The following is a 26,109-nucleotide window of genomic DNA, read 5'->3' on the forward strand; positions in this document are numbered from 1 at the left end:
CATCCTTACTCATCACACTACCCAAGTACTTGAATGCACTCACATTCTCCATATCCTCACCATCCAACCTCACTGCACACTCTGTGACTTCATTCCTCTCAAACACCATTACTTTACTTTTGTTTACATTAACTTTCAGCTTCCTCCTCCTACACACTGTCCCAAATTCATTCACCAAACCTTGCAACTCCCATTCATCTTCACTCAACAATACTGTATCATCAGCAAACAGCAACACCGGAAGCTTCCAAATCTCACCCTCATTCATTAGGGCCAGCCCCACATCCACTGCCCTACCTTGCACCTCCTTTACAACCCCATCCATATATATATTAAACAGCCATGGAGACATCACACATCCCTGTTTCAGTCCCACATTGAGATCAAAGAACTCACTCAGCTCACCATCCACTCGCACCGTAGCCCTAGCTCCCTCGTACATACTCTTCACAGCACTCAACAATTTCCCCTCCACTCCATATATTCTTAATACCTTCCACATACCTTGCCTATCTATTCTGTCATAAGCTTTCTCCAAGTCCATGATGGCAGCATACAGTTTCCTTGCCTTCTCTAGATACTTCTCCACTAAACATCTTAGAACAAATATCTGATCTACACACCCTTTTCCCTTCCTAAATCCCCCTTGTTCTTCTCCAACTAGCTCCTCTGTCATATGCCTAACCCTATCAATGAGTATTCTACCATATATTTTACCAGTCACACTAAGAAGGCAAATACCCCTATGGTTACCACATACTTCTCTCTCTCCTTTTCCTTTGTACAGAGGAACAGTTATACCTGATTTCCAGTCCTCTGGAACCCTTCCCTCTTCCCAAGCCAAACTACATAACTTCCATATCCACTCCACAACAATCTCACCCCCATACCTAAGCATTTCACCACACACTCCATCAATTCCTGGAGCCTTTCCCAGCTTAATCTTCTTCATCGCTTCCACTACTTCCGACCTACTGATCTCTTCCTCCCTCCTCTCATCTCTTCTTCTCCCAGCCATTCCCCAACCACTTATACTCACACTGCTCTCACTCTCTACATTCAACAAATCCTCAAAGTGCTCCTTCCATCTCCTCAATTTCTCTCTCTTCTCCACCAACAATCTATTATTCCTATCTTTCACTACCCTACTATTTCCCCTTTCACACTGTCTTACTTTCTTTATTATTATTATTATTATTATTATTATTATGTGTGGATCGAATCTCTGCAGTGAGACAGATAGTGGGGAAGGCATGTGGGCAGGACAATAAGGTGTTTATGGATCTGGAAAAAGAATACGACAAAGTAGACACAGAAGGACTGTGGAAGGTTTTGTGTATGTACAGCGTAGATGGTAAGCTGAAATGGATAAGACAATCATTCACACACCATTCAAACACCTACAATCCCGACTCCACCTAACAGATTTAATCATCTGCACATGTTTACATATTTATTTATTTTGTATTTTATTTTTAACAAACGAACATCCCATTACTGGCCGAAGTGTTAGTATGTCGACTATGAAGTAAAAAATGGGTGCCATAAAAAATAAAATGAATATTTATACTGATTGGGTTCAAGAGGATCATTTCTACATCCTTCACAAAGATAGATTTACTCTAAGCTGAATAAATCTGTGAAGCAGTAGCAATAATTAAATCATCTTGTTGACAGGTTATTAAAAGAAAAAAAAAGTTATTCAAACCTAATCTAATGCACTCATATGACATGTCACATTCATACATAAACATACCAAAGCGAGAATATAATTCAGTATATAAACACATACCAGGCTTCCTAATATCATCTAAGTCGAAGGAACCTGTTAAAAGAAAATAAACCCAGATGAATGAAGCAGTACAGAGCAACACTTTACGGGGGGGAAAAAAAAATGAATACCAAATGAGCAAATCAGTGCAATAATCCTACACCAAAGCGAAAACACTGTACAGGGGGGAAAATTATCATAAAATAAGCTGATAAATACAATAAAATCCTACAGTAAGGCATTCATATGAAAGTCACTTTCCACAGTTACTGTATGGTGAAACACAGCAATTTTAGGTTAACCCCTTCAGCCTGAAGATAGCTTAATTCATTCAATTCCTGCCAATTCAAGATTACTTCATTTGGCTTAGATTTTTTTTTTTTTTTTAAACAGGTTACAAAACAGCCTCGCCTTAAATCACCGTCATCTTAAATGTCAGGACCAACTTGCCTAGCCCTGGGCTCCTATACTCCTCATGGGCCAATGTAGGATTGGATGCTGGGTGGATGGATGGACAAAATAGCCTTCATCATAACTTTCACAACTGTCCAGTGGTTGCAAAAGAATATCTATCTATCAATCTATCAATAGCCCGATGTCCTATCCTGCGAGGGGTGACCGAAGATATAACGCCTCCAAGTTGCTCTGTCACCCACCATTTGACAGCCCTCCCCCCAACTCACTCCCCCCCTCCCTCATATTCCTCTCAACTCCATCCCTCCACCTCATCCTCAGTCTTCCCTTCCCTCCACTTCACCTACATACACCCTCTTAGTCAGTCTTTCATTCTTCATTCTCTCCACATGTCCAAACCACCTCTGTGTATTTCTCCTAATTTTCTCAACCACATCCACAGCCACCCCACAACGTTCCTTCACTTCTTCATTTGTCAACCTGTCCCTCCATGTCATTCCACATGCTCCTCTCAAGTAACTCATTTCCACTGCTCTCACTGACTTGTATTCCCACCTAAGGATAGAGTGAAGAAGCTGATCTCTGTACAATAATAACATAACAGAAAATCTATCCATCATCCAAACCTATGTTGCCCCACGAGGAGTGTAGGAGCTTGGGGCTAGGCAAGTTGGTCTTGACATTTAAGATGAGAGTGACCAGCCTCACTCATCCAAGTGGCATTACATGAGCAATTAACCCCAACCATCCCTTGGATATAAACCTGCAACGGCTCAATCCAAGTGGAGCACCTTAATTGCTCACTAAACTACCAGGTGCAATAGTTTGGTTATACAGTTACCACCCAGTGTAGTAAATGGTTTCCTGGTGTACAGGAAACCATTTGGCTTGTCACTTAGTGCAGAGTCAGCAGAAGGAAGAAGAAAGAATGATGGAAAGACAGAAGAGGGAGTGTAAAGTCACTCATTGGCAGAAGGAAGAGAAAAGAATGAAGGAAAAAAGGGCAGCAAAGAAAGGAACGAAGAGAGGAAAGGGCAGACACCCAAAGCAGCACTACATTGAGTGAGTGGATGGTGAATGCCCCCACTTACCTTTGAAAATGTGCACTGTTAAATACACCTATCAGTATGATTATACAATTTTATATTCCATTCTTTCTATAGCTACAATATCTTGTTTAGCTTACGAGAATCCCATGAAGGCACCATCTAGCCTATTCAGTTTGAAACGGATCCCTGGTAAAAAAAGAAAAAATCTGTCATCAAAGTGAAGGGGTCCTGCTTCAGATAATAAAATATGAAGGGAGTCTAACAAGCAATTTCAGGTGACTTTCTCCTGCCAACTCTGTCTAGGTGATATTCTCCTGGCAAGGTTTAAAGAATGTCACATGGGCCCTCATTATCACACTGACCATGAAAAGTTGCCAGTAATACCAAAACAGTCACCAGCAGGACTGAGTTACCTATGATACATTGTTAAAGATACTGCTTGTAAAATACAGCCTTTACTCTTCAAAAAAACTCATTGTTCCCAACCTCCTCAACCAATAGAAATATCATATCTTATACCATCATGAATCATAAATTTTGTTACAATACTGTATATATTCTGTAAACTTAGCTAGTTGAAGATGAAAGAGATTGTTAAACTGTTGAATTCACACCCTTTTCACTTAATTCTTGTTGCTACCAGATAATTCTATTCTACCTAGGAAAGACCTTTCATACTGAAGGGTTTATTGAAGCTGTATCTAACCCCTCCAGTTCAAAAGTCTATAACAGACTGAATCAAACCTTTAAGAGGAAGCACGGATAAAACAAAAATGACATCAGGCTGAATGGATTAATCTATCCCATTCTTCACTTCCAAAGCTGCATGTCACTTCAATGTAGTAGAATCTCTGTCTCATAAGAAGAGAAGAAATGAGAGAGAGAGAGAGAGAGAGAGAGAGAGAGAGAGAGAGAGAGAGAGAAACATGACAGACAACACTCACGAATATCCTCATCTTTGTACACTGTAAAATGTGCTGAAAAGAAAAATAATCAAATATCCCTGATGTGTTAATATATTGCAAGATTGCAAAAGTATTATATATCATATAGAAAAGCTCTAATAACCATTTCCAATAATAATGAGCCAAATTACCTTTAAAAAGTGCCCTTGCTAATATAAAACTTGAAAGAAGTCTACACAAAAATTCAAATACAACTGTATACAGTAGCTGGCAGTTATCAATAAGATGCCACAACAAGCTGAGCAGATTTAATCCCTTCACCACAATGACATCTTTTGTACTTTCATTCTCACTCTCCAGACAATTTTATTCAGCTCAAGGGAGATATTTCTAACAGGAGGGGTTAGATATAGCCTTTGTTAGCTCTATTACTAAGGCATCCTCCTAAGCTGAATAAAATCATTAAGTATCAGTAAGAATACAATAAAAATGACATCTTCAGGATGAAGGGCTTAAAGGAAGATGTTGAAAACTGTCATACAACACAGCCAAGCAAGTTAACACAACAATGAAAATGTCTGTCAAATGAAGCTTTTCATTCAATACAGTGCTGTACAGTACCTACAAATTCCAGACTATGTAACCACATTAACGAAATGCAGTTTCTACAATAACGAATGTGTTAATAGCATGAATTGTACGTATAGCATCTGTCTAAAAACAAAACTTTCTAATTAAATGGCAAAAACGGTTTACTCACATCAACAGTAAGTTCTTATTACAAGTCAGTGAAATACGGTATTCCTGAATATAATACCTTTTTCCTATTAACTGGTGTTGCATACAGTACTGTACTGAGGGAACTGGCAAAATCAGTTTATAATCAGTAATTTTCTTTAAGTTATTGCGACCTTCAGACCAAAAATTATCATAAAAAATTGTAGCTTATAAGAAGGACTTACTGTAACTCTAACTAAATACCTCTGTCTATTCACTAGGCATATAACCACATGTTGCTTTCTCACTGGCACTGGACACTTCACAATAGCTTTTCTTCATGACTTGCTTTGTTCATTTTGACTCTTCTATGATATTCACATTACTTTTACATAGGTACAGATTGCATAAATACAATACAGGAATATAGTAATGTAGCAGATACAGAAATAAACTGGTACGGAACAGGTGCTTGACAATGGGATAAAGAAATAACTGGTACAGAGCAGTGCTAGACATTCAGATATAAAAATAAATGGTACGGAACAGGTGCTACAGTGCCTCCTAAGCCAATGAGATTACAACTCCTAGCATACAGTCCCATACAAACCTATCCCAAACAGTTTCATGACCTGACCTGCACTTATGGCGTTGACCTCAGAGGCTGGTACGGCAGCCCCAGGGTTTTCTGACTGAGCCTTGGACCGGCTGGTGAGGGGTGAGGCGGTAGCTGAGGCCATTCCGCCAGCTGGGGGGGGAGCGGCACCCCCTACACTGCCCACATTCGACACGACTCCGCCCCCTCCGATGGTCCCATTGGTCTTGCCTGAGCGTGTTGCCTCCTTCACCTCCTGGAACTTCTCGATGAACTGCAAGCAAAACATATTATCATTCATTCATTTCATTCATCATCTAATCCTGTGTTTCACCATGAGGAGCATAGGAGCCTGGGGCTAGGCAAGTTGGTCCTGACATTGAAGATGAGAGTGACCAACCTCACTCATCCCTGAGTGGCATTACGTGAGTAATAAACCCCAACCACCCCTTGGATATTAATCTGCCCAGGCTCAATCTGACTGGAGTGCCTTAATTATCCACTAACCACCAGGCACCATAATTTGGTTATATTGTTACCACCCAGCGTAGTAAGTGGTTTCCAGGTGTACAGGAAACCATTTGGCTTGTCACTCAGTGTAGAGTCACCTCTAGACAAAGGGAAGGGGAAAGAATGAAGGAAAGAATGGCAGAAAAGGAAGGAAGGAAAGAGGGAAGGAAGGAAGGAAGGGAGGAAAGGGCAGGAACCCAAAAGCAGCACTACATTAAATAGATGGTGAGCACCCTCACCTACCATAAATACTCTGGTAAATCATCATCCTAACCTAATCTAATACATTATTATCATCATCACTGTCTGAACACATCTTCATCATCATCCAAACATTCATTTGGACCATCCTAACACATCACCATCATCATCTTAAACTCTATTTTCCAATTAAGGATGAGATGGGTATGCAAGAAACACAAAATGAGTACACTCTACACATGTAGGTAAGAATGGCGGTAAAAAGACAAATAACCTGTGGTGAGAACATAACATCCATCAACCTTCATCCGTAAAACCTCATACCTTTTTGCACTGAAGTGATTACTATCTTATCAACATGCACTGATGATAAAGTTACTGGTATTTTCATCATTTTAGTTTTTAAAAAAATCATATCACCATGTTTTAAAAAAAAATCATATCACCATGTTAAAAAAAAATCGTGCCTGAGAAATATAAAATGCATTATTAAACTGCCATTTTTAGGAGGACTGCTTTTGTTGAATTAGATATGCAAGCTTATTTTTGCTAACAGCATCAACATCTAAATGATCTACAGTGTTTGTGGGCTGATGGCACTTACTACATCTGCAACTGAAATGGGTGCTCACTTGCTGTTGTGAGCATTTGGTTACAGGTTATGGAGAAGGTGCAATTATCCCTTATGCTGACCATGGCACTATAGGCTTTACCAGTACCTGAACTAACTCAATTATGTGAAATTAATGAGAATGGTTTGGTGGACAGTACAGTGAATAATATAATGAGCCTAATGATCATCACTCTTCATACACACATATGGTATACTATAGAAGATATAAAACTTTCTGTTTTTGGAACACTGTTCCAACGGCAACAAATACATAAGCCCAACAATATATGACTGTCACGCTGGAGATCTTGTAATAACTGGACTGAAACTTAACAAAATCACGCTGTCGTGGCTGAGATTCAATCTCATGCCATCGCCCTTATCATGCGCGCGCGTTACCACTGAGCCAAAGAGAGGATCCCTGCTTTGCCTCTAAGCAATGCGGGCTTTTACAAACCCCATTACATCACTCTTTTCTCCCCTTGGTGATTAATTTGGTCAGTTTTCAGCACATGGTAGCACAGCATTGGAGGCCACTATTGGGGATGCTGTGGACCACACCAGACAGCTCATCCCCGGGATGTAAGGACTAGGGCACTGCACTGTCAGCTAACCAACAACATCATTGCCTTCCATGCCGTGCCTCACATCCCACTGCTACCACCAATGTAATAACTACACTGAAACTTAACAAATTAATCACACTGTCCTGGCCAAGATTTGATATCAGTCCCCGCGCTTATCATGCGCGCATGTTACCACTGAGCCAAAGAAAGGATCCCCGCTTTGCCTCTAGGCAACGCGAACTTTTATAGACCCATTACAATCTGAGGTGTAGTTAGAGTGGAAACTTTTGTTAATGCAACTACAAAATTCATAATGCTATGGTGGGAAGTATTTCTGTAGTCTTCCATCACCCTGCAGAGATATTACAGTATCAGTTCATTATTTAAATATTCAAGTCTTTAAGGAGGTTGAAAATACTTGTCCTGGGAGATAAAGTGGCCAGATGATCGCATAATGCAAGGTTTATTTAAAAGTTATATTACATTCATTCAAAGCAGGTAAGGACATTATTGTTGCATTATACTACAGCAATACCTCGCTTTACGATACCCCGGCTTAAAGATGGGAGTAGAAATACCACCATACACCTCCTAACGATGGCCGAACCGCAGTTTAATGATGGGTTTTGATTTTTCTTACTGACTTTGATGATATTTTAGACTAAAACTATGTGTTTAGGTTGACTTATTAAATGTTTTTTAAACTCTGATTAATGTGTTTTAGCCACAGGTGGTGTGAACATTGTCATTTTGGGGTACAGTTTACTAAGCTTGATTTTTTCCAGATTTATATTTGACAATATCCAGATGTGATTTGTTGGTTTTAGTGAGTTATTTACAGGTGTTAGGCTTAGGTTTGCTTCCTTGACAGCTGTTAGGCCATTTAGATTGCCTTTAAACCTGTTTTTGGGCTCATCTGGGTGGGTTCTGGACTTGGTTTGAGGATGGTAAACAGTCCACATTGAAATACATGTAAAAAGTACCCTGATATACGATACACCGCCTAATGATGGGGTTTTACCTAATCAATTAGATCGTTAAGCTGGGGTATGCCTGTGTGTGTGTGTGTGTGTGTGTGTGTGTGTGTGTGTGTATATATATATACATATATATGGAGCCTCTATGGTACAGTGGTAGAGTGTGCGTTTTGTACACGGGTGAGCCAGGGTTCGCGCCCCGCCAGGGTCATAAACTTTGAGAGTGTTCACCCGGCCACGTACTGCATTGGCGAACACAAGGGGTGCTGTGGTTGAACCAGTGTCGCTTACTATAAAGTATGTTTGCACCCACTCAGCTTGCGCGGGCTGATTACACTTGGTTCACAGACTACACACACATCCAAAGCCACTCCAACATTACAATTACACTTACAAGCACTTCTCACCCTACATACAATCTCTACCAGACAGCCTAAGCCACTTGGTAGAGATACATTGGCTGTATCGTCCCGACCGGTCGGGATAGGCCGGTCCTGCAGTGGATACTCAAACGGCTGATGATGATATATATATATATATATATATATATATATATATATATAATATATATACATATAGTATATATATACTGTATAGATCATTCATTCATCATCCAATCCTACACTGCCCCATAAGGAGTGTAGGAGCCCAGGGTTAGGCATGTTGGTCCTGACATTTAAGATGAGAGTGACCAGCCTCACTCATCCCTGAGTGGCATTACATGAGCAATAAACCCCAACCATCCCTTGGATATAAACCTTCATCGGCTTACTCCAACTGAAGTGCCACATTTACCCACTAAACCACTAGGCGCCAAAATTTGGTTATGTGGTTACCATTACCACCCAGCATAGTAAATAGTTTCCTGGTGTACAGGGAACCATTTGGCTTGTCACTCAGTGTAGAGTCACTCACAGGCAGAAGGAAGAGGGAAGAATGAAGGAAAGAAAGACAGAAGAGGGACTGTGTAAAGTCACCTGTAGGCAGAAGAACCAGGAAAAAATGAAGAAAAGAAAGACAGAGGAGGATGGAAGGAAAGAATGATGAAGGAGAGGAAAGGGCAGACACCCAAGAGCAGCATTACATCAGGTGTGTGGATGGTGACTGCCCCCACCTACCACATTTTAAATATACTGTATATATATATATATATATATATATATATATATATATATATATACACACACACACATATATATATATATATATATATATATATATATATATATATATATATGTATATATGAAAGGACACAATGGGTGGCAAAGCGAGCTGATACGGTGCTGTGAACATGTGCTGAACAGGGTAACAATGTGCATGGAACCTTTGTACCTACCTTGTTAAGCTCTGCCTCGGTGGAGAAGCCCAGGCCATATACAGTGTTGGCACGCATGTCCGACCACTGGCCAAACTTCTGCGAGGTCTTTGTAAACATCATGTTGGGAGTAATGGTGCTGTTGATCACAGCCTGCAGAAGAAGAAGAAAAAGAAAAAAAAGTTATTTACACTTAGCTCAAACTCTAAGAAAACATAACATACATATACTATTATCACAGTTTAGGAAATGTCTACACTGGAATTCTCTATACAGTATATAGTATGGTACAGTACTGTATAATCAGTAGTTTGATTATTGCATCCTATGCTACAGAGGCAATCATGAAAAGTATGTATACATGGAATATAATTTTTTGATCAAGAGCTATGTAGCTAGCTACTGTGGAGAGAAATTTTAAAGAACAATTTTAAACACAAAAATGGGGGGGGGGGTGAATACCTCCAACAGTTATCCTTAGCATTAAAGAACATGAAACAAAACAAAAGTCTGGAGGTAACAGGAACAAAGACTAATGGAGGAAGACTGTTCCAGAGATGTTCAACTGTATACATGAAAATACTGATTAATTCTTTATTTCAGATTAGGACAGTGTGTGTGGAGAGACAGACCATGCTGCATGGCTGCCGTAATGCAAATGGTATGCATGCAGAGTTCAGAATACTGCAAGAGTGTTCAGTGTAACTGTGATAATCAAGAACTAGTGCTGTAACAATAAGGCAAAATGAAAGAGACCAAGGGGAGCCAATATGGAAAGAGATTTGGTGAGACAAAACACTTATCAAAAGAGTTTTATGTGGTGAACTCCTCCACAACCTCCCTTCCTCCATTGACATACACTCTCCACAGAGTGAGCTGATTGAAATACAAGCTAAATATAATACAAATATTGTGTATGCTACTGAGATGAAAAATATTAAAATCTATGACTACTGTATATAAAACATACAATTAATAACGTAACAAGCCCTATATACCTACATCTCTGATGGGAAAAGTAAGTGTGGTTGACACAGAGCATTTTTAATTTGGTATCCTGAATACTACATCCATCCATCATCCAATCCTACACTGCCCCAATAGGAGCGTAAGAGCCTGGGGCTAGGCAGTTGGTCCCGACATTTAAGATGAGAGTGACCAGCCTCACTCATCCATGATGGCATTACATGAGCAATCAACCCCAACCATCCCTTGGATATACCGGGTAAACCTTCACCGGCTCAATCCTACGGGAGTATAATAATTACCCACTAAACCACCAGGCACCAAAATTTGGTTCTATGGTTACCACCCAGCGCAGTAAATGGTTTCCTGGTGTACAGGAAACCATTTGGCTTGTCACTCAGTGTAGAGTCACCCACAGGCAGAAGGAAGAGAAAAGAATGAAGGAAAGAAAGACAGAAGAGGGAGTGTAAAGTTACCCGTAGGCAGAATGACAAGGAAAGAATGAAGGAAAGGAAGACAGAAAAGGATGGAGGGAACGAAGGATGGAGGAGAGGAAAGGAGAGACACCCGACAGCAGCACTACAATGAGTGAGTGGATGGTGACCGCCCCCACCTGAATACTACACGTGGCACAAATAACTGTTAGCACACTGCAGTTGTTGTTGCTCAACTCCAGTCTATCTGGCTGAGCAGACCCGTCAACCACAGGCATGCAACTGCCCTTGTAGGGCTGTCTCACAGGTACAGTAGGGTACTACACTGTGTATGGAAATCAAGCTCTCTTGTAGTAGACAGCACCTTGCCAGAGTCAGACCAGGGTCCTTCCCCTTGGAAAGATTCAAAGTATATGAGGAGGTTTGGCTTCTAGCTGGACACAGCAGCTACTTCACATTGTCCACATTGCACAACTCCACCATGTGCAAGCTTCTCAACAGTGCCAACACAGGGTAGTAATCACATCCAGTCAATAAATCAAAATCTACATGTTTCCTCTTATGGATCTCATACTGTGGCTGGCAAGCGAACAACTATGTGTACTGGTACTACAGTGCCTTCCTAATGCATGGTTTCCAAAATGTGCATGTAATTCTTCCATACAGCTGATGGTTTTTCACTTTGTGGTTCTTTTGAATACCCTTTCCTTTTACTGGATCCTACCCTCCTCACTGAAATATCAAGACTGTACACACACACACACACACACATACACACACACAAAAGCAACACTTATTACAGCTGTGATATTTGAGAACACATCATTTAGTTACACTGAGAACTGCCAGCAAAAAGCAGTGTTACTCTTCCTTTGACTGAGAGACGGGTCTTTCCACTCTAATTTATGAATTATGGTGAAGATTATTAAAAGAAAGAAAAAAAATCCAACAGAAATTAATCTCAAGATTTTAAGGGATCCCTGGATCTATAAAAACTGAAAAATTCAACACTGCTATTGCTGAAAGCACATCAGATGAAAGTATGTGATCAATAATGCTGGGTCATTTATTTAAAATTTATCAACAAAACCCTGTCCTAACTACAACTTATGTTTATAAGATGGATAAAGAAAGGGAAAGTGCAGAATCTCCCAGTCTCTCATCCTTCCTGAAGAAACACATATTATTCATGGCAGGGATATGACTGTAAGCTTACCTGGCAACATACAGATCTGTAGTAAAGCAGTCTTTTCTTTCTAAAACAGAATTATATATATATGGTCTGATAGTCAAAGGCCCTAGTCAGGGAAAGGTTGTACACTGCAGGCAACATAATAAATTTAAAACATGTGGCTTTAAACTCCTAGGTCATGAACCAAGATCATGTTTCAGTTAACAGTTTCACTTATGGAGGCAGTTTCATCATAAAGTCAGGAGTGTGTTGCAAAATATCTTAATTTTTTTTTCCACATAACTTGTACATTAAACTGAGAAAAACTGGCATATTAAATTTCTAGGTGCCAATGTAACTTTAACAAATTTTCTAAAATTTAATGAGGACATGTGGAGAGAATGGAGAATCAAAGACTGACTAAGAGGGTGTATGTAGGTGAAGTGGAGAGAGGGAGAGGGAGAGGACGACCAAGGATGAGGTCAATGGATGGAGTTGAGAGGTATACGAGGGAGCAGGGGTATGAGCTGGGGGGAGGGCAGTCAAATGGTGGGTGACAGAGCCACTTGGGAGGCGTTTTGTCCATAGCCACCCTTTGCGGGATTAGGGCGTTAGGCTATAGATAGATAAAGTGTGGATTTAATAGTAAAAAGGAATGCACTGAATAAAGAAGTGAAATATCACAAGGCCTAAAGATTCCAGCATTTTGATGCAATGGTTGCAGGCATCCTAGACACTAATTGAGGACTGACTGTATTTTACCTTGGTGCCCTCAACAGAGATGATGCGGTAGAGTTGCCGGGTGGAGTCATAGAAGAAGGAGACAGAGACGGCTGAGGACGACGCCGGGATCCACGACCGCTTGGTCTTGGGGTCGATGTGGAAGACATGTGCCTTGCAGGAGAAGATGGGCTGCTCCCTGCAATAAGTGGCAAAGCAGAAAGTGTTAACAGGAGTCTACAGTGGATATAGCAAGGCAATGATGTGAAGAGGTGCTCTACCAAGGTATTATAAAAACCTTATTTTTATTACAGACAATCCACAGTACAAGTACAGTACTGGCTCAGAAAATCTGGGGAATACTGGAAATTACAGTGATATCTGCTAACAAATTAAAGACATAAAACGAGAATTTACTGTAAATGGATGTCCAGGGCATAGAGACAATGGAGAAGGAAAGACTGACTAAGAGTTTTTATGAAAGTAAGAGGGCTAGCAGAAGAAAAACAGAGATCAAGAAATGTGGTGGAGAGATATTGTGCAAAATTAAGTATGTATAGGAAAGTTGTGTGCTATGAAAGGAGGAGTCTTCGCTAAACAGGGATAGAAACACCTTGAGGGTCTTTTGATGAGGCCATACCTAACAGGATTGTATTGCTGATCAATTTCAGCCTGTCTGGCTGAGCAGACTCAACAACTGCAGACAAGCAAGTGCCTCTACAGGGCCATCCTGTGCAGTGAACTCACTTGAAACTGACAGTACCTCGCCACAACAAGGCACAGGGAAAAGTGTGGATGTTTGGTTCCTGAATGGATGTCATATGTGAATCTCTAGACCCAATTAACAGAAGCACATTGCAGGTTCCAAGAGCCCCATAATTTGGCTATATGGTAACCATGCAGTGTCATAAATGGTTTCTTGGGTTACAGGAAACCATAGACTTATCACTCAGTGTAGAACTACCTGAAGAGGAAAGAAGAGCAACAAGAAGTGACAAAAAGGAATGGGAACAGTAGGAAGAGAGGAGGGCACACACAGACAGAACGAAAAAGGGGAAGGAAAAGGCAGATGGCATATCAAGTGAGTGGATGACAGTCACCACCACCTACCACCATCTGTCACAGGATATGGTCAAACAACACACAGTTGCTGGAAGGCAAAATTAATATATGGGTAGTACAGTAATCCCTCATTTATCCGGATATAATAGAGCCAAAGGCATGTCCGGGTAGTGGCAACATCAGGATAATGAACACTATTTCCCTACCATACCCAGACCCTACCTATACCCAACCTCCAACCTATACCTAACCTATTTGTACAGTACCTATGCTTAATTTAGCAGTGTTTTCTGGTCATTCAGGCATATTTAGACATCAAAACACACATAGGAATATCCAAAGTTAAGCTAAAGACCAAGAAGACCATGCAGAAAAACCACTGAAAACCAAAAAATGCACTACCTGAACACTACTGCGTGTATAGTACCCCTCCTTATTCTGGCGGTGTTTTCCAGTCATTCTGCCATATTCTGACATTAAAACATACACAGGATTATCCAAAATAATTTTCACCACCAAGAAAACCATGAAAAAAAAAAAAAAAAAAAAAAAAAAAAAAAAACACCCTACCTATACACCACTGTAGGTACAGTACCCATCCTAATTTTGGCACTGTTCTCAGGTCAATCTGCCATATTTAGACATCAAAACACACATAGGAATATCAAAAAAAAAAAAAAAAAAAAAAAAAAAAAAAACTATACACTACAGTAAACTCACAATTATCCGGTGTATTAGAACCAAAGGCCTGATGTATACTGTCAAAAGCCAGGTTATGCAAAAATCCCCCCTAGGAGCCCCTAACCCCCCCAACCCTGTAACACTTATCCACTGTCTAGCCCCTACAAAACACTGAAACATGTCAAAAAGCAGCTAACAAATGTTCCTAATATAAAATACTGTACTGTAATGTACTGCAGGCTCGCGGCCTTTGGTTCCTTCTCCCTCGCCAAAAAAAAAAAAAAAAAAAAAAAAAAAAAAGTGCACTGTAATTTTATGTACAGAAGAAATTTCATGTTGACGATGGGGCTTATATCAAAGTTCCCCCAGCTAGAAGACCCGTTATTGTAAACACTATAAATCGTCAAAAATCAGCAAAAGACTTTCCTAATATTGAAATACTGTATGCACTGTGAGGTACACTGTAATCTTATGTACAGAAACACATTTCATGTTGATGGTGGTGGTGGTGGTGATGATGATGATGATGATGATGATGATGATGATGATGATGGTGGTGGTGACCAAGACATTATTAGAGAATACTGAAAAAAAAAAAAAAAAAAAAAAATCAGAAAACATCAAAAAAAAAGAAGAAAAAAAAAAAAAAATGAATAAAATGAAGCATGCTTCACTACTGTACTGTACTGTGTACACTATACTGTTCTGTCTTCGACTGAAATTCTAGCAATCTGCCACAAAGAACACAACAAAACTTTTGTCTCGTAGTAGCAAGGGCAAACTACACTTGGGAAGAAACAGTTGTCTAAATGATTTTATGTATTGTGTTAAATGACCTCCCTTTCCTTGGGGGAAGCAGCCTAGGTATATAGATTGATAGATTAAATAACTCCTTTGTATTATGATTATTTTGCTTAGTAAAATAAACATATTTTTATCAATCTTCTTGTTTAGTAACACAATTTAACCCACCCCATCCCGACCACTTTTCCACCACTGACTCCTCCCAATCCCGATCATTTTTGGATTTTTTTTTTTTTTTTTTTGCTCAAATCTCCGCTTTTGGTGAGAAACATCAAAAATTCATAGAGAAATCGCTCACCTGAGGTTTAAAATACTCGATCCAGGTAACAGTACCTCCTTACCTGACTGGGTTTTCTAACAGGCTGGCACCAAAGAAAACGAGTTCTATGGGAGGGTAACTATTTCACACCACTCATAAACGGTATTTATTTATTTACTGTACTTGGTACGAATTTATATGTAGTACGAGAGTATATTGGTTTTCAAACAGTAATATAAGCATTATAAGCATTGTTTCACTCACTAACTCATCACCATATCTGACCTTTTTTTGCCACATTACCTGATCATCATTTTTGACTGTTTCTTCCTCTAATGCTATGTATAGGTTGTCCTCCACATTGTCATTGATTGGGGAAACACTCTGGCCCTGAATTTCATACCATGACATGACATGGCTTTACTGGCCAGGTCACTGATAACGGGTGAATTGCTAAGACAATGGCATGCAGGGGGGGGAGGAGGTCATGCTTGACAAGGCATTGTCCCTGCCTGGCATCTTGTAGAGGAAGGTGTCCCGTGTATATGTACCAAAAATCACTCGCAAAAATTGAAAATTGTGCAAATTGGGGACCTTGCAATTGATTCGCATTTATGTACGTCGACGGGATTGGCAGTGACAAAACGTGTGGACGTTAATTCACGTCGACAGGATGCCGGGGGTTAATTGGCTCTTCTTTCCAATACACTTCCACTGGTGCCTTAGAAGAATCCAACAGTCACTTGTACAGTGGCGTGATGTACACAACATTGCAAGTTGTACTTACTAGAGGGGAGAGGAGAGGGGTGGGGGGGCAGCAGTACAATGTGTCAGAAAGACTCAGCAGCACTAGAAGGCCAGCCAGGTTTTGTATGGACACCCACTGCAACAATGCCATTTAAAAATAATAATAATAAAGTTTTGGAAGAGACAGAGAGTGGAGTGTAGGTTCTTTTGAATATCGCCATCATAGCAGTAGAGGAAAACAATGGAATGTTAGAGAACATCCACCTTCCTCCTGCCAGCCAACGAAAACTCTGCATTAGAATTCTCCCTCTCCTCCCTTAGCCAATCAAAACTCTTCTACTCCCAACCACTGCATTTCCCCTCCCTTCCCACCACCAAACACTCCGTGAGCTGCTAGGCCCACCAACCGTTAATCCTCCTTCCCTCCCTCCCCCATCACTCCACCCCTGTCATATTACGGTACATGTACAGTATAACGCCGTTATTTTTTGTTTCCTTATTTTCTTTTTTTGTGGTTGAGGCTGGAGGTATGATGAAAGGTGTCTTAGGCAGGATAATAATATACTTTCGGGCAGAAGAAAGGGTCCTTCATGCCGGGTACTGTCAAAGATTTTATGCTTTCTGCCAGATAACATTTCAATTCAGCCATTAGCTACGCCAAATAATGTCGTATGCCGGGTAGCGCCAAGATAGATAATCAGGAGTTTACTGTACTGTATGTACAGTACCCCTTCCAATTTTGGCACTGTTTTCAGGTCAATCTGCCATATTTAGACATCAAAATACACATAGGAATATCCAGTATAATGCTAAACACCAAGAAATCCAAGAAAAAAGAATTAAAAAAAACACTGAAAACCAAAAGACACCCGACCTATACACTACTACATGTACAGTACCTCCTCCTAATTTTGGCACTGTTTTCCGGTCATTCTACCATATTGAGACATCAAAACACACAAAGGATTATCCATATTAATGCTAAACACGAAACGCCAGTGAAAAAAAAAAAAAATTAAAACCAATAAACACCCAACCTATACATTACCATATGTACAGTACCCCTCCTACTTTTGACACTATTTTCCGGTCATTCTGCCATACTCAGACATCAAAACACACACAGGATTATCCAAATTAATGCTAAACATCATGAAAACAATACATAACCAACAAAAATCAACAAAAAAACTTAAGACAGTAAGAAATCAGTTATCTGTGACGAGTGATTGCGCCTGGGGCTCAAAAAAAAAATTCTGTGGCCAAATATGCCACCGGAAATTGGTTATATTGGTATAAATGGTATGCAATCATCTTCATTGGTGTTTATACAATAAGCTAATAAGAACCCATAAAACTGCTAAGTAAATGTACATAAATGCAGTGAGAATAAAGTGTTCAGGAGTAAAACTTACTTTCATATAAATTCCCACCATCCTAGTGCAAAATTTTGCCAGCACCTTCCAAGGTCTAAGCATATGTCTAGATGCAGTATTTCATAAGCTTTCTCGTGTATTTTGTGGAATTTCAATATGACCAATAGTAGCTGAATAAATTGCAAAAAACTTTGAAAGCTCACGAGTCAGTGTTATCGCCCCGGAGGAGAGTAGAGACTGAGGGAGTGAGGGGGGAGCTGGGAGAGTATGGAGGAAGGGACAGGATGGGGAGGGGGGAGCAAGGCTGTGGGCAGGATTCTCCCCCTTCTATCAACAGGCAGATGGGCTCTTTTAACGTACATTTACTTGGGGCTTGCGGTCTGTTAGACATTGAGTGGCCATGCGGGAACACAACTCACGGTGACCAAGGGACTATCAACGTTCGGTAGAGAGGCGGACGGCCACTGTCACCGAACATGTACTTGTGGCTTGTGGTCTGTGTTTGATGGTGGTGGAAGCTGAGAAAGACTTAGCCCAGTGGCTGCACGATATTGGACAGTTGGTCGGGATGCGTATGGATGCTTTAACATTGCTTGCGGGTTACAGTCATATTATTTGGGTGCTGGAGACTCGTTGGGAGTGATCGGACAAGCGCATGGCTTTCAGCATTCAGTACAAGCGGATGGACATTTTAGCTCTGGTTGTGGGTTATGGATTACTTCCGGTTCATGGCTCAAGCCCAGGGCCACGATACCAAATGTTTGAACATGTCGGCTTGCTGGCCGAGGTTCTCGGGAACTTTCACATCCAGATAATAGCAAGTAAATTTGGATAATGGTTTAATAGAGCCAAGGTCCAGCATCCAGATAATGAACGTGTCTGGATAAATGAGTGACTACTGCATATACAGCTACTGCAAACTGACTTGGGACCTCCTCCTACAAGGCATTAAAAAACACAGATCAAAGTATATCACAATGTTTGTTCATGAAATGCCATTCATTAATAAGAAATCATGTTTCCCTTGTTTTTCAGGACCAGTTGGATGTGTTTTGGCATGGAATCACTTAAATCTCTTAAGTAATCTAAGAACATTTCTTTGCATCAAACATTTGTCAGTTCAGTCTTGAGGTTGTCCAGATTGGGTGTCTTCTTCTCTGCCATGATTTTCTTCATCTTTGCCCAGCAGTGTTCTATCGGATTTAGATCTGGACTGTTGCCAGGCCAGTTGAGGACCTCAATCTGATTATCCTTAAGCCATTTTGTCACCTTTCTTGATTTGTGACATGGACCTGAATCATGCATGAAGAAGTCGCACCCTTGAATAGCAAAAAAGTTTAATAAATGATCTTTCAGAACTTGAATGTACTGGCCACCATTCATCACCAAGTTCTTAGGAAGAAAGTAGAGGTCTCCCCATCCCATTTCACCTGAGAAACACTCCCATGCCATTACTGACTGTGGGTGCTTAACACTCGGCACCGCGTAAGCAGGGTCATATCGACTACGGGAGGCAGGGTGATGAACATTGGCATAATGCACTTGGAACCCTTGAAATGTGCTTTCATCGGAAAACATAACACTCATCTGATGTTCCGTGTGCATACTTCTTGGCAAACTGAATGCACTGCTTCTTCATGTGGTCAGTGAGAAGTGGTTTCTTGGCTGCGGTGTGGCTTCACAAACCACAGTGTTGGAGAGATGCCTTGTAACAGCTGGGGATGTATTCTCTTCAATTCTGCTGCTGTCAGTCAAGGATCTTGATTACTTCTCCCTTCAGAAGCATATCTGTACCTCTGGAGGTCTTCCTCTTCTTTTCACAGCCATGCTTGTGCTCTGGTATGACATCAGGTGGCAGGCTGCGCGCTGCAACAAGAATCTTCATGACGGTAGACTTTGCACGTCCAGTACATTCACAAATCGTGTTGATAGGGACCTTATCCTGCCTCCATGCAATGATAACGACCTTCTCATCCCTTGAGCTGTCCTTTCCAGGCATGACAACTCGACTCTAGGAAAATAACAGGGCAAACAGTATGGCATATGAAAAAAGAGGGAGGTGCAAGATCGGAGCGTCGGGAACGAATACTCCCACTTTTGCTTCTAGGCAAGCACTGATGTGCTAAGTGTTTCACCACCTCCCGCCAACACCAGAGGAATTGCCAGTTACATCTTGCCCAAAAAATTCACTTAGTAGAGGTGGCAACACAAAGCAAAGACAGACAACTCTCCCATTGCAATTCTGTGTGTAGGTCCTAAGTCAATTTGCAGTGGGTGTATATCATTTTGTTTTGTTTCGCTTCATTTTTAAGGCTCCAACATGCTTGCATGCATCGGCCTTGGTCGCCTAATGACGGCTTTCCATGCTGCACGATATATTGCAGCCTCCCTGTTCAGTCCCTTAACCATGAGGTCACACTTAATGACCTCGTCCCATGTCTTTCTCAGTCTACCCCTCATAACCCCACCCCCAGTGAAATGGCGGGGGACAGGGCGACATGGAGGCGATTTGTTTGTGGCCACCCCAAACGGGATTGAGGCATCTGGCAATAGATAGATAGACCTTCCTCACCCAATTATCATCCCCCATCCTCTCCACATGCCCAAACCATTTCAATCTACCTCTCTTCATCACAACACCAATAAACTCCAGTCCCATCCTACCTCTCAATTCTTCCATTGTAAGCCCAGCACCCCCAGACCTTGCACGCAGGGATGCACTACACATCGACCTAATCACTGTCATTTCTGTATGTCTGAGCCTGTGAATATCCTCTTCCTTTACTGCTCAGGTCTCATTACCATACAGCATTACACTCCTAACACATGCTGCATACAAAGACCCCTTCGCACGTAGGAAGAGTCCTTTCAATGTCAGGAGAGATGACAGGTCCCTGAACTTCTTCCAATCACTTCTCACCCTAGCCACAGAGCTAGCTCCAGCTCCACCTCCAGCACACAACATGTCTCCCAAATAACAAAACTCTTCCACACACTCAAGAGATTCACCAGCAAGTTCAATCCTTTCACGCCTGACGATCTCCACCTGCTCTCCCTGACATGCCGTGCACATAAAATCAGCATTATCTCGCAGTCTACCTCTGATACCACTAAATCTCTTGTGTACCCATTTATCACAAACACCCCACAAGATAGAATTACTTCCCATGCCCTTGTGGCAAACTGCACATGGCCACTCTCCCTCGTCTTTGACAGTACCGCCACCAACCCTAGATATCATCACTTTTGTTTTATCTGCATTTACCCTTAAGCCCTTGTGTCCCATACCATCTCTCCGCTTCCTAAACCTTTCCTCCGCCTGCCTTTCATTCTCTACAATCAACACCAAATCATCAGCATACAACATCTCCCACAGGAGTCCGTTTCTGAAGTCACGTGAGAGGGCTTCAAGTACCATGATAAACAACATGGGACTCAAAACTGACCCCTGATGCACACCAATGTTCACGGAAATCTCATCACTCTAATCTCCATTCACTCTTATCTGGGTGCAAGCACCCACATACATAGCCATAACCATCATAACCAGCCACTCCTCCAACCCAAGCGCTCTCATTGTCCACTTCGCCACCTCTCTAGGGACTCTGTCAATGGCCTTTTCCAAATCAACAAAAACAAAATACAGATCCCGTTTCTTACCAATATATTTTTCCTGAAGCTGTCGAACAATGAATATGGCATCAGTGGTCCCCCTACCTGGCATAAACCCAAACTGCATCTCATCAATATTCACTTTTTCTCTAATCATATCTTCTAAAACTCTCTCTCTCTCTCTCTATAGTACCCTTGCATCCAAGACAGGTTTGTCCAAGACGTTTCGCATCCAAGATGAAGACCATAATAATCCAATATATTGCTGTAATATGGCTGCATACGTTCAATACGGAACCAAGAGTTTAAAATGGCCCAAATCCAAGGAAAATATAGCTATGACGGTCTCACCCAGTCAAACACGGTTCCTGCGCCCAGGAGAGTGATGTGGTTGTGATGTTGCCAAATAAAATATTGGCATCTGATCGTGTGATGAGGTGGCGTGGCTTGCTTTTGTCTCCCTCACTAAAGCGTCATGGACACACTCACAGTGTGCTGCACTCAGTGTTTGCTCCTAGGTTATTGCCTCTCCTTATGTAACCGTGCCTCTGAAACCGTTTGCTAACCCCTTGACGCACTGCCATCTACCTCAGGCTACTAAGTTGGAGATACTGTAATTGAGCTAATAAGCTGGGGATAACAAACTCAGAAACACACATTGTCATGGTCAGGAAATTTGTTTTGGTGTCAAAACAAGTCTAGGTTGATGTTTTGAGGGGCACTTTGCAAGTATTTTGTGACAATATTAATTCTTTCCATAAGGTCTTCTGTTGGTCCAAGACTTTTCTCGTCCAAGACAGGACCCTCAGGCGACAATATAACCGACTTGGATGCAAGCGTACTGTATATATATCACATATATATATATATATATATATATATATATATATATATATATATATATATATATATATATATATATATATAAGTATCCATATTAACACTAAACATCAAGAAAACAATGCATAAACAACAAAAATCCACAAGAAACCTGAAGGTGATTTGAAAAATCTGTTATCTGTGACGAGTGACTGCTCCAAGGGCTAAAAAAAATAATAATAAATAAAAAAAATAAATCCACAGAGTAGACATGCAGTGAGAATAAAGTGTTCAGGAGTAAAACTTACCTTCATATAAATTCCCACCATCCTAGTGCAAAATTTTGCCAGCACCTTCCAAGAGTTAAGCACATGTCTATATGCAGAATTTCATGAGCTTTCTTGCAGGTTCTGCAGAAATTCGATACGACTAGTAGTAGTTGAATAAATTGCAAAAAATTTTAAAAACTCACAAGTCAGTGTTATCACCACAGAGGAGGGTAGGAACTGAGGGAATGATAGGGGAGCCAGCAGGGTATGGAGGAGGGATGGGAGGGGGGTAGAAGCGAGGCTGTGGGCAGGATTTTCCCCCTTCTGTCACGAGGCAGACAGGCACTTTTAACGTACATTTACTCACGGCTTGTGGTCTGTTAGACACTGAGTGGCCATGCAGAAACACAACCCATGGTGACTGGGGGACTTTCAATGTTCACTAGAGAGGCAGATGACCGCTGTCACCAAACATGTACTCATGGCTGTACTCTCAGGGGCTGTCAGGGAAGACTTAGCCTGGTGGCCGTGTGGCTTTGAACATTGGGTGGGGATGCGCACAGACATTTTGACACCACTTGTGGGTTACAGTTATATTACTCGGGTGCTGGAAGTTCGTTGGAAGTGATCAGACAAGAGCGCGACTTTGACCAATCAGTACAGAGGAGGACGGATATTTTAGCTATGGTTGTGAGTAATGACCTACTTCCCGTTTACGGGTCAAGCCCAGCAGCCACGATACCAAATGTTTGAACATGTCGGCTGGCCAGCCAAAGTTCTTGGGGACTTTTATGTCATGAAAATTGCAAGTAAATACGGATAATGGTTTAACAGAGCCAAGATCCAGCGTCTGGAAAAATGAGGGACTACTGTATGTATATCTATATCCATATGTATGTATGTATGTATGTATATATGTGTGTGTGTGTATATATATATATATATATATATGAGGATGGAGGGTGAGAGACTGACGAAGAGAGAGTGTATGTGAGTGAGGTGGAGGGGGGAAGAGGGAGGGGGAGGCCGAGGTGGAGAGGGTGGGGTGGGGTGGAGAGGTATATGAGAGAGGGGTGTGTGAGTTGGAAGCAGGGCAGTGAAATGGGAGGCGAAAGGGCGACGTGGAGGTGATTTGTTTGTGGCCACCCCAAACAGGATTGAGGCGTCTGGCAAGATATATATATATATATATATATATATATATATATATATATATATATATATATATATATATATATATATATATATATAAAATGTGTGTGTGTGTGTGTGTGTGTGTGTGTGTGTGTGTGTGGTAAGTGGGGGCATTCACCATCCACTAAAACAGCAATGGGGCAAATGTCAGGGCCAGAGAATGAAATATTATACTTTTGACCTGTACCGACACCAGCTTGGGATTAATCACTCTCTCTCTCTCTCTCTCTGATCAACATATCAACAAGCTGTGCCAGGCACAACAAACCTCGCCTGACAGCAGTTACTTTGTTCCAGTTAAATACTGACTGGTTTCTGCCATTCAGTGTCAGTGCACAATTAAAGTCTAAGGTAATGACGCAAATGTTATCAAGTTACTCCCTTTGAAAATTAGCAATCTTACGTTTGACCTTCAAGGTCAAAGGTCATGGTGCCAAATGAAAGCCCATGTGAGACTTCTTATATCTTGGTAATAGTAGTTAACTCTATCTTCAGTCAGTTTCGAGTTATAGCCCCCTGATTATCCATTACCTTGAGTCTGAACTATTGAGGTCAATTACACTCAAAGGTCAAGGTACCAATTAAAAACCCATATGGGATTTCCTAGATGTTGATAATAGTAAATATCTATCTACAGCCAGATTCGAGTTATGGCCCCCTGAATATCCGTGACCTTGAATTAGCCCTTTGAAGGTCAAAGGTTTTGGTGCCCATATTACGAGTAACTGTACGTTCATAATACAAAATATCTCTATCTTCAACCGTTTTCATGTTATAGTCCTCTGAAATCCGTGACCTTGATTCTGACCTTTGAAGGTCTCTCGATTACCTTCAAACTTTAATCACTTTCTTTTGGGACCAGTATCCCTATATCTGAAAGTTGCATGTAATTTCATTCAGCCATTTTTCCGTAATGATGCTAACAAACAAAAACAAACTCGACCAAAACAATACCTCGTCGGACTCCGCCTGGGGAGGTAAATATTGATAAGGTCGGAGGAAAGACACGTGAGGTAAACATGAACCCACAGTCACTCAGGAGATATTTAACCCTTCCTTGCGACATGCATTCGGGCATTTATTTACGCAAACACCAAGACGCTCTTGTTCAGCTGTGAGAAATCCAAGCGGTCAGGTAGTGTAGGAGGCTTCGTGGTACCTCCTTAGCGATTTATCAAGCGTGTTACACCTGATATTCTCCTTTATGATACCAGTATACTTTTAGTTTCAGTACAGTTTGCATCAATAACGTATAAATGGATTTAAAAAAATATACAATTCGAATTGGAGGAGGTGCTCCGTCTCCTATGTCACCTAGGATACTGTCCTAGATTTCAAGTTACGACTAAGGTCGCTAGTTTTTCCACACATCCAGGTTCCAAAGCTAAATAACTCAGACTCCATCCCACGAAGAGCAAGGCTTAGTGTGAAGTCTATCGTCTACACCTGCATCACTAACGACATTTTCCATTTAACTGACTTACTGCCATGTAATATTATTCAATGAGTTTACAAACTACAAAAGAGGCAGCTAACAATAGAAAGCAAGGGAACAAGAGAGGTGAACTCCAACTCCTCCAGTTCGAAGTCTCTCCTAGGCTGAATAACTTATTTGACGGTTGCAAGAAAGACACAAACTCTACGTCCACGGGTTGAAGGATGACATTCAGTTTTTGCCACGCCAAAGCCTTCGCCAGAACTACGTCACAAAACCGTCCAATTTCATGTTCCAGGTCCCTATTTCATATTCCAGGTACGAACACGTGGTGGTAAACAAAACCCTACCCAAAGAACAGAACCCACGACTTCTCGCTTGAAGGCTGCGCATGCTTGCGAATACATCACTGCTACCCCCAAAATGGCTTAATTTAGCAAGATATCATTAGGGTTTGATAATTAGGTCAGCAAGATGTCACTAGGGTTTAATACTTAGGTCAGCAAGATGTCACTGGGGTTTGATAATTAGATCAGCAAGATGTTATTAGGGTTTGATATTTAGGTCAACAAGATGTCACTGGGGTTTGATAATTAGGTCAGCAAGATGTCACTGGGGTCTGGAAGTTAGCTAAGCAAGATGTCACTAGGGTTTGGTAGTTAGCTATGCATGATGTCACTGGGGTTTGGTAGTCAGCTAAGCATGATGTCACTAAGGTCTGGTAGTTAGCTAAGCATGATGTCACTAGGGTTTGGTAATTAGCTAAGCATGATGTCACTAGGGTTTGGTAATTAGCTTAGGAAGATGTTATTACGATTTGATAATTAGCTAAGCAATGTCACTAGGTTTAATAATTGGCTCTACATGTGTTGTTATGGCTTGATAATTAGCTAAGTAAGATGTCATTACAGATTGATGATTACCTT

At 41.1% G+C, this 26,109-nt stretch overlaps 1 protein-coding gene across 1 annotated transcript in view; it reads right to left on the reverse strand.

Annotated features, from left to right (window-relative positions):
* Window positions 1-26,109, reverse strand: part of LOC145402267 (uncharacterized) — a 141,429-nt gene that overhangs the window by 21,018 nt on the left and 94,302 nt on the right. The window contains exons 2-4 of the mRNA XM_080274398.1: window positions 12,968-13,124; window positions 9,656-9,787; window positions 5,494-5,725 (exon numbers count right to left, since the gene is read on the reverse strand). Of these exons, the coding sequence (XP_080130524.1) occupies window positions 5,494-5,725; window positions 9,656-9,787; window positions 12,968-13,124 (521 nt within the window). The remainder of the gene's footprint in view (window positions 1-5,493; window positions 5,726-9,655; window positions 9,788-12,967; window positions 13,125-26,109) is intronic.

Source organism: Coenobita brevimanus, chromosome 6 (assembly GCF_032717465.1).
Source record: "Coenobita brevimanus isolate Jiangsu-jjx chromosome 6, ASM3271746v2, whole genome shotgun sequence".
NCBI classification, from domain to species: Eukaryota; Metazoa; Arthropoda; class Malacostraca; order Decapoda; family Coenobitidae; genus Coenobita; species Coenobita brevimanus.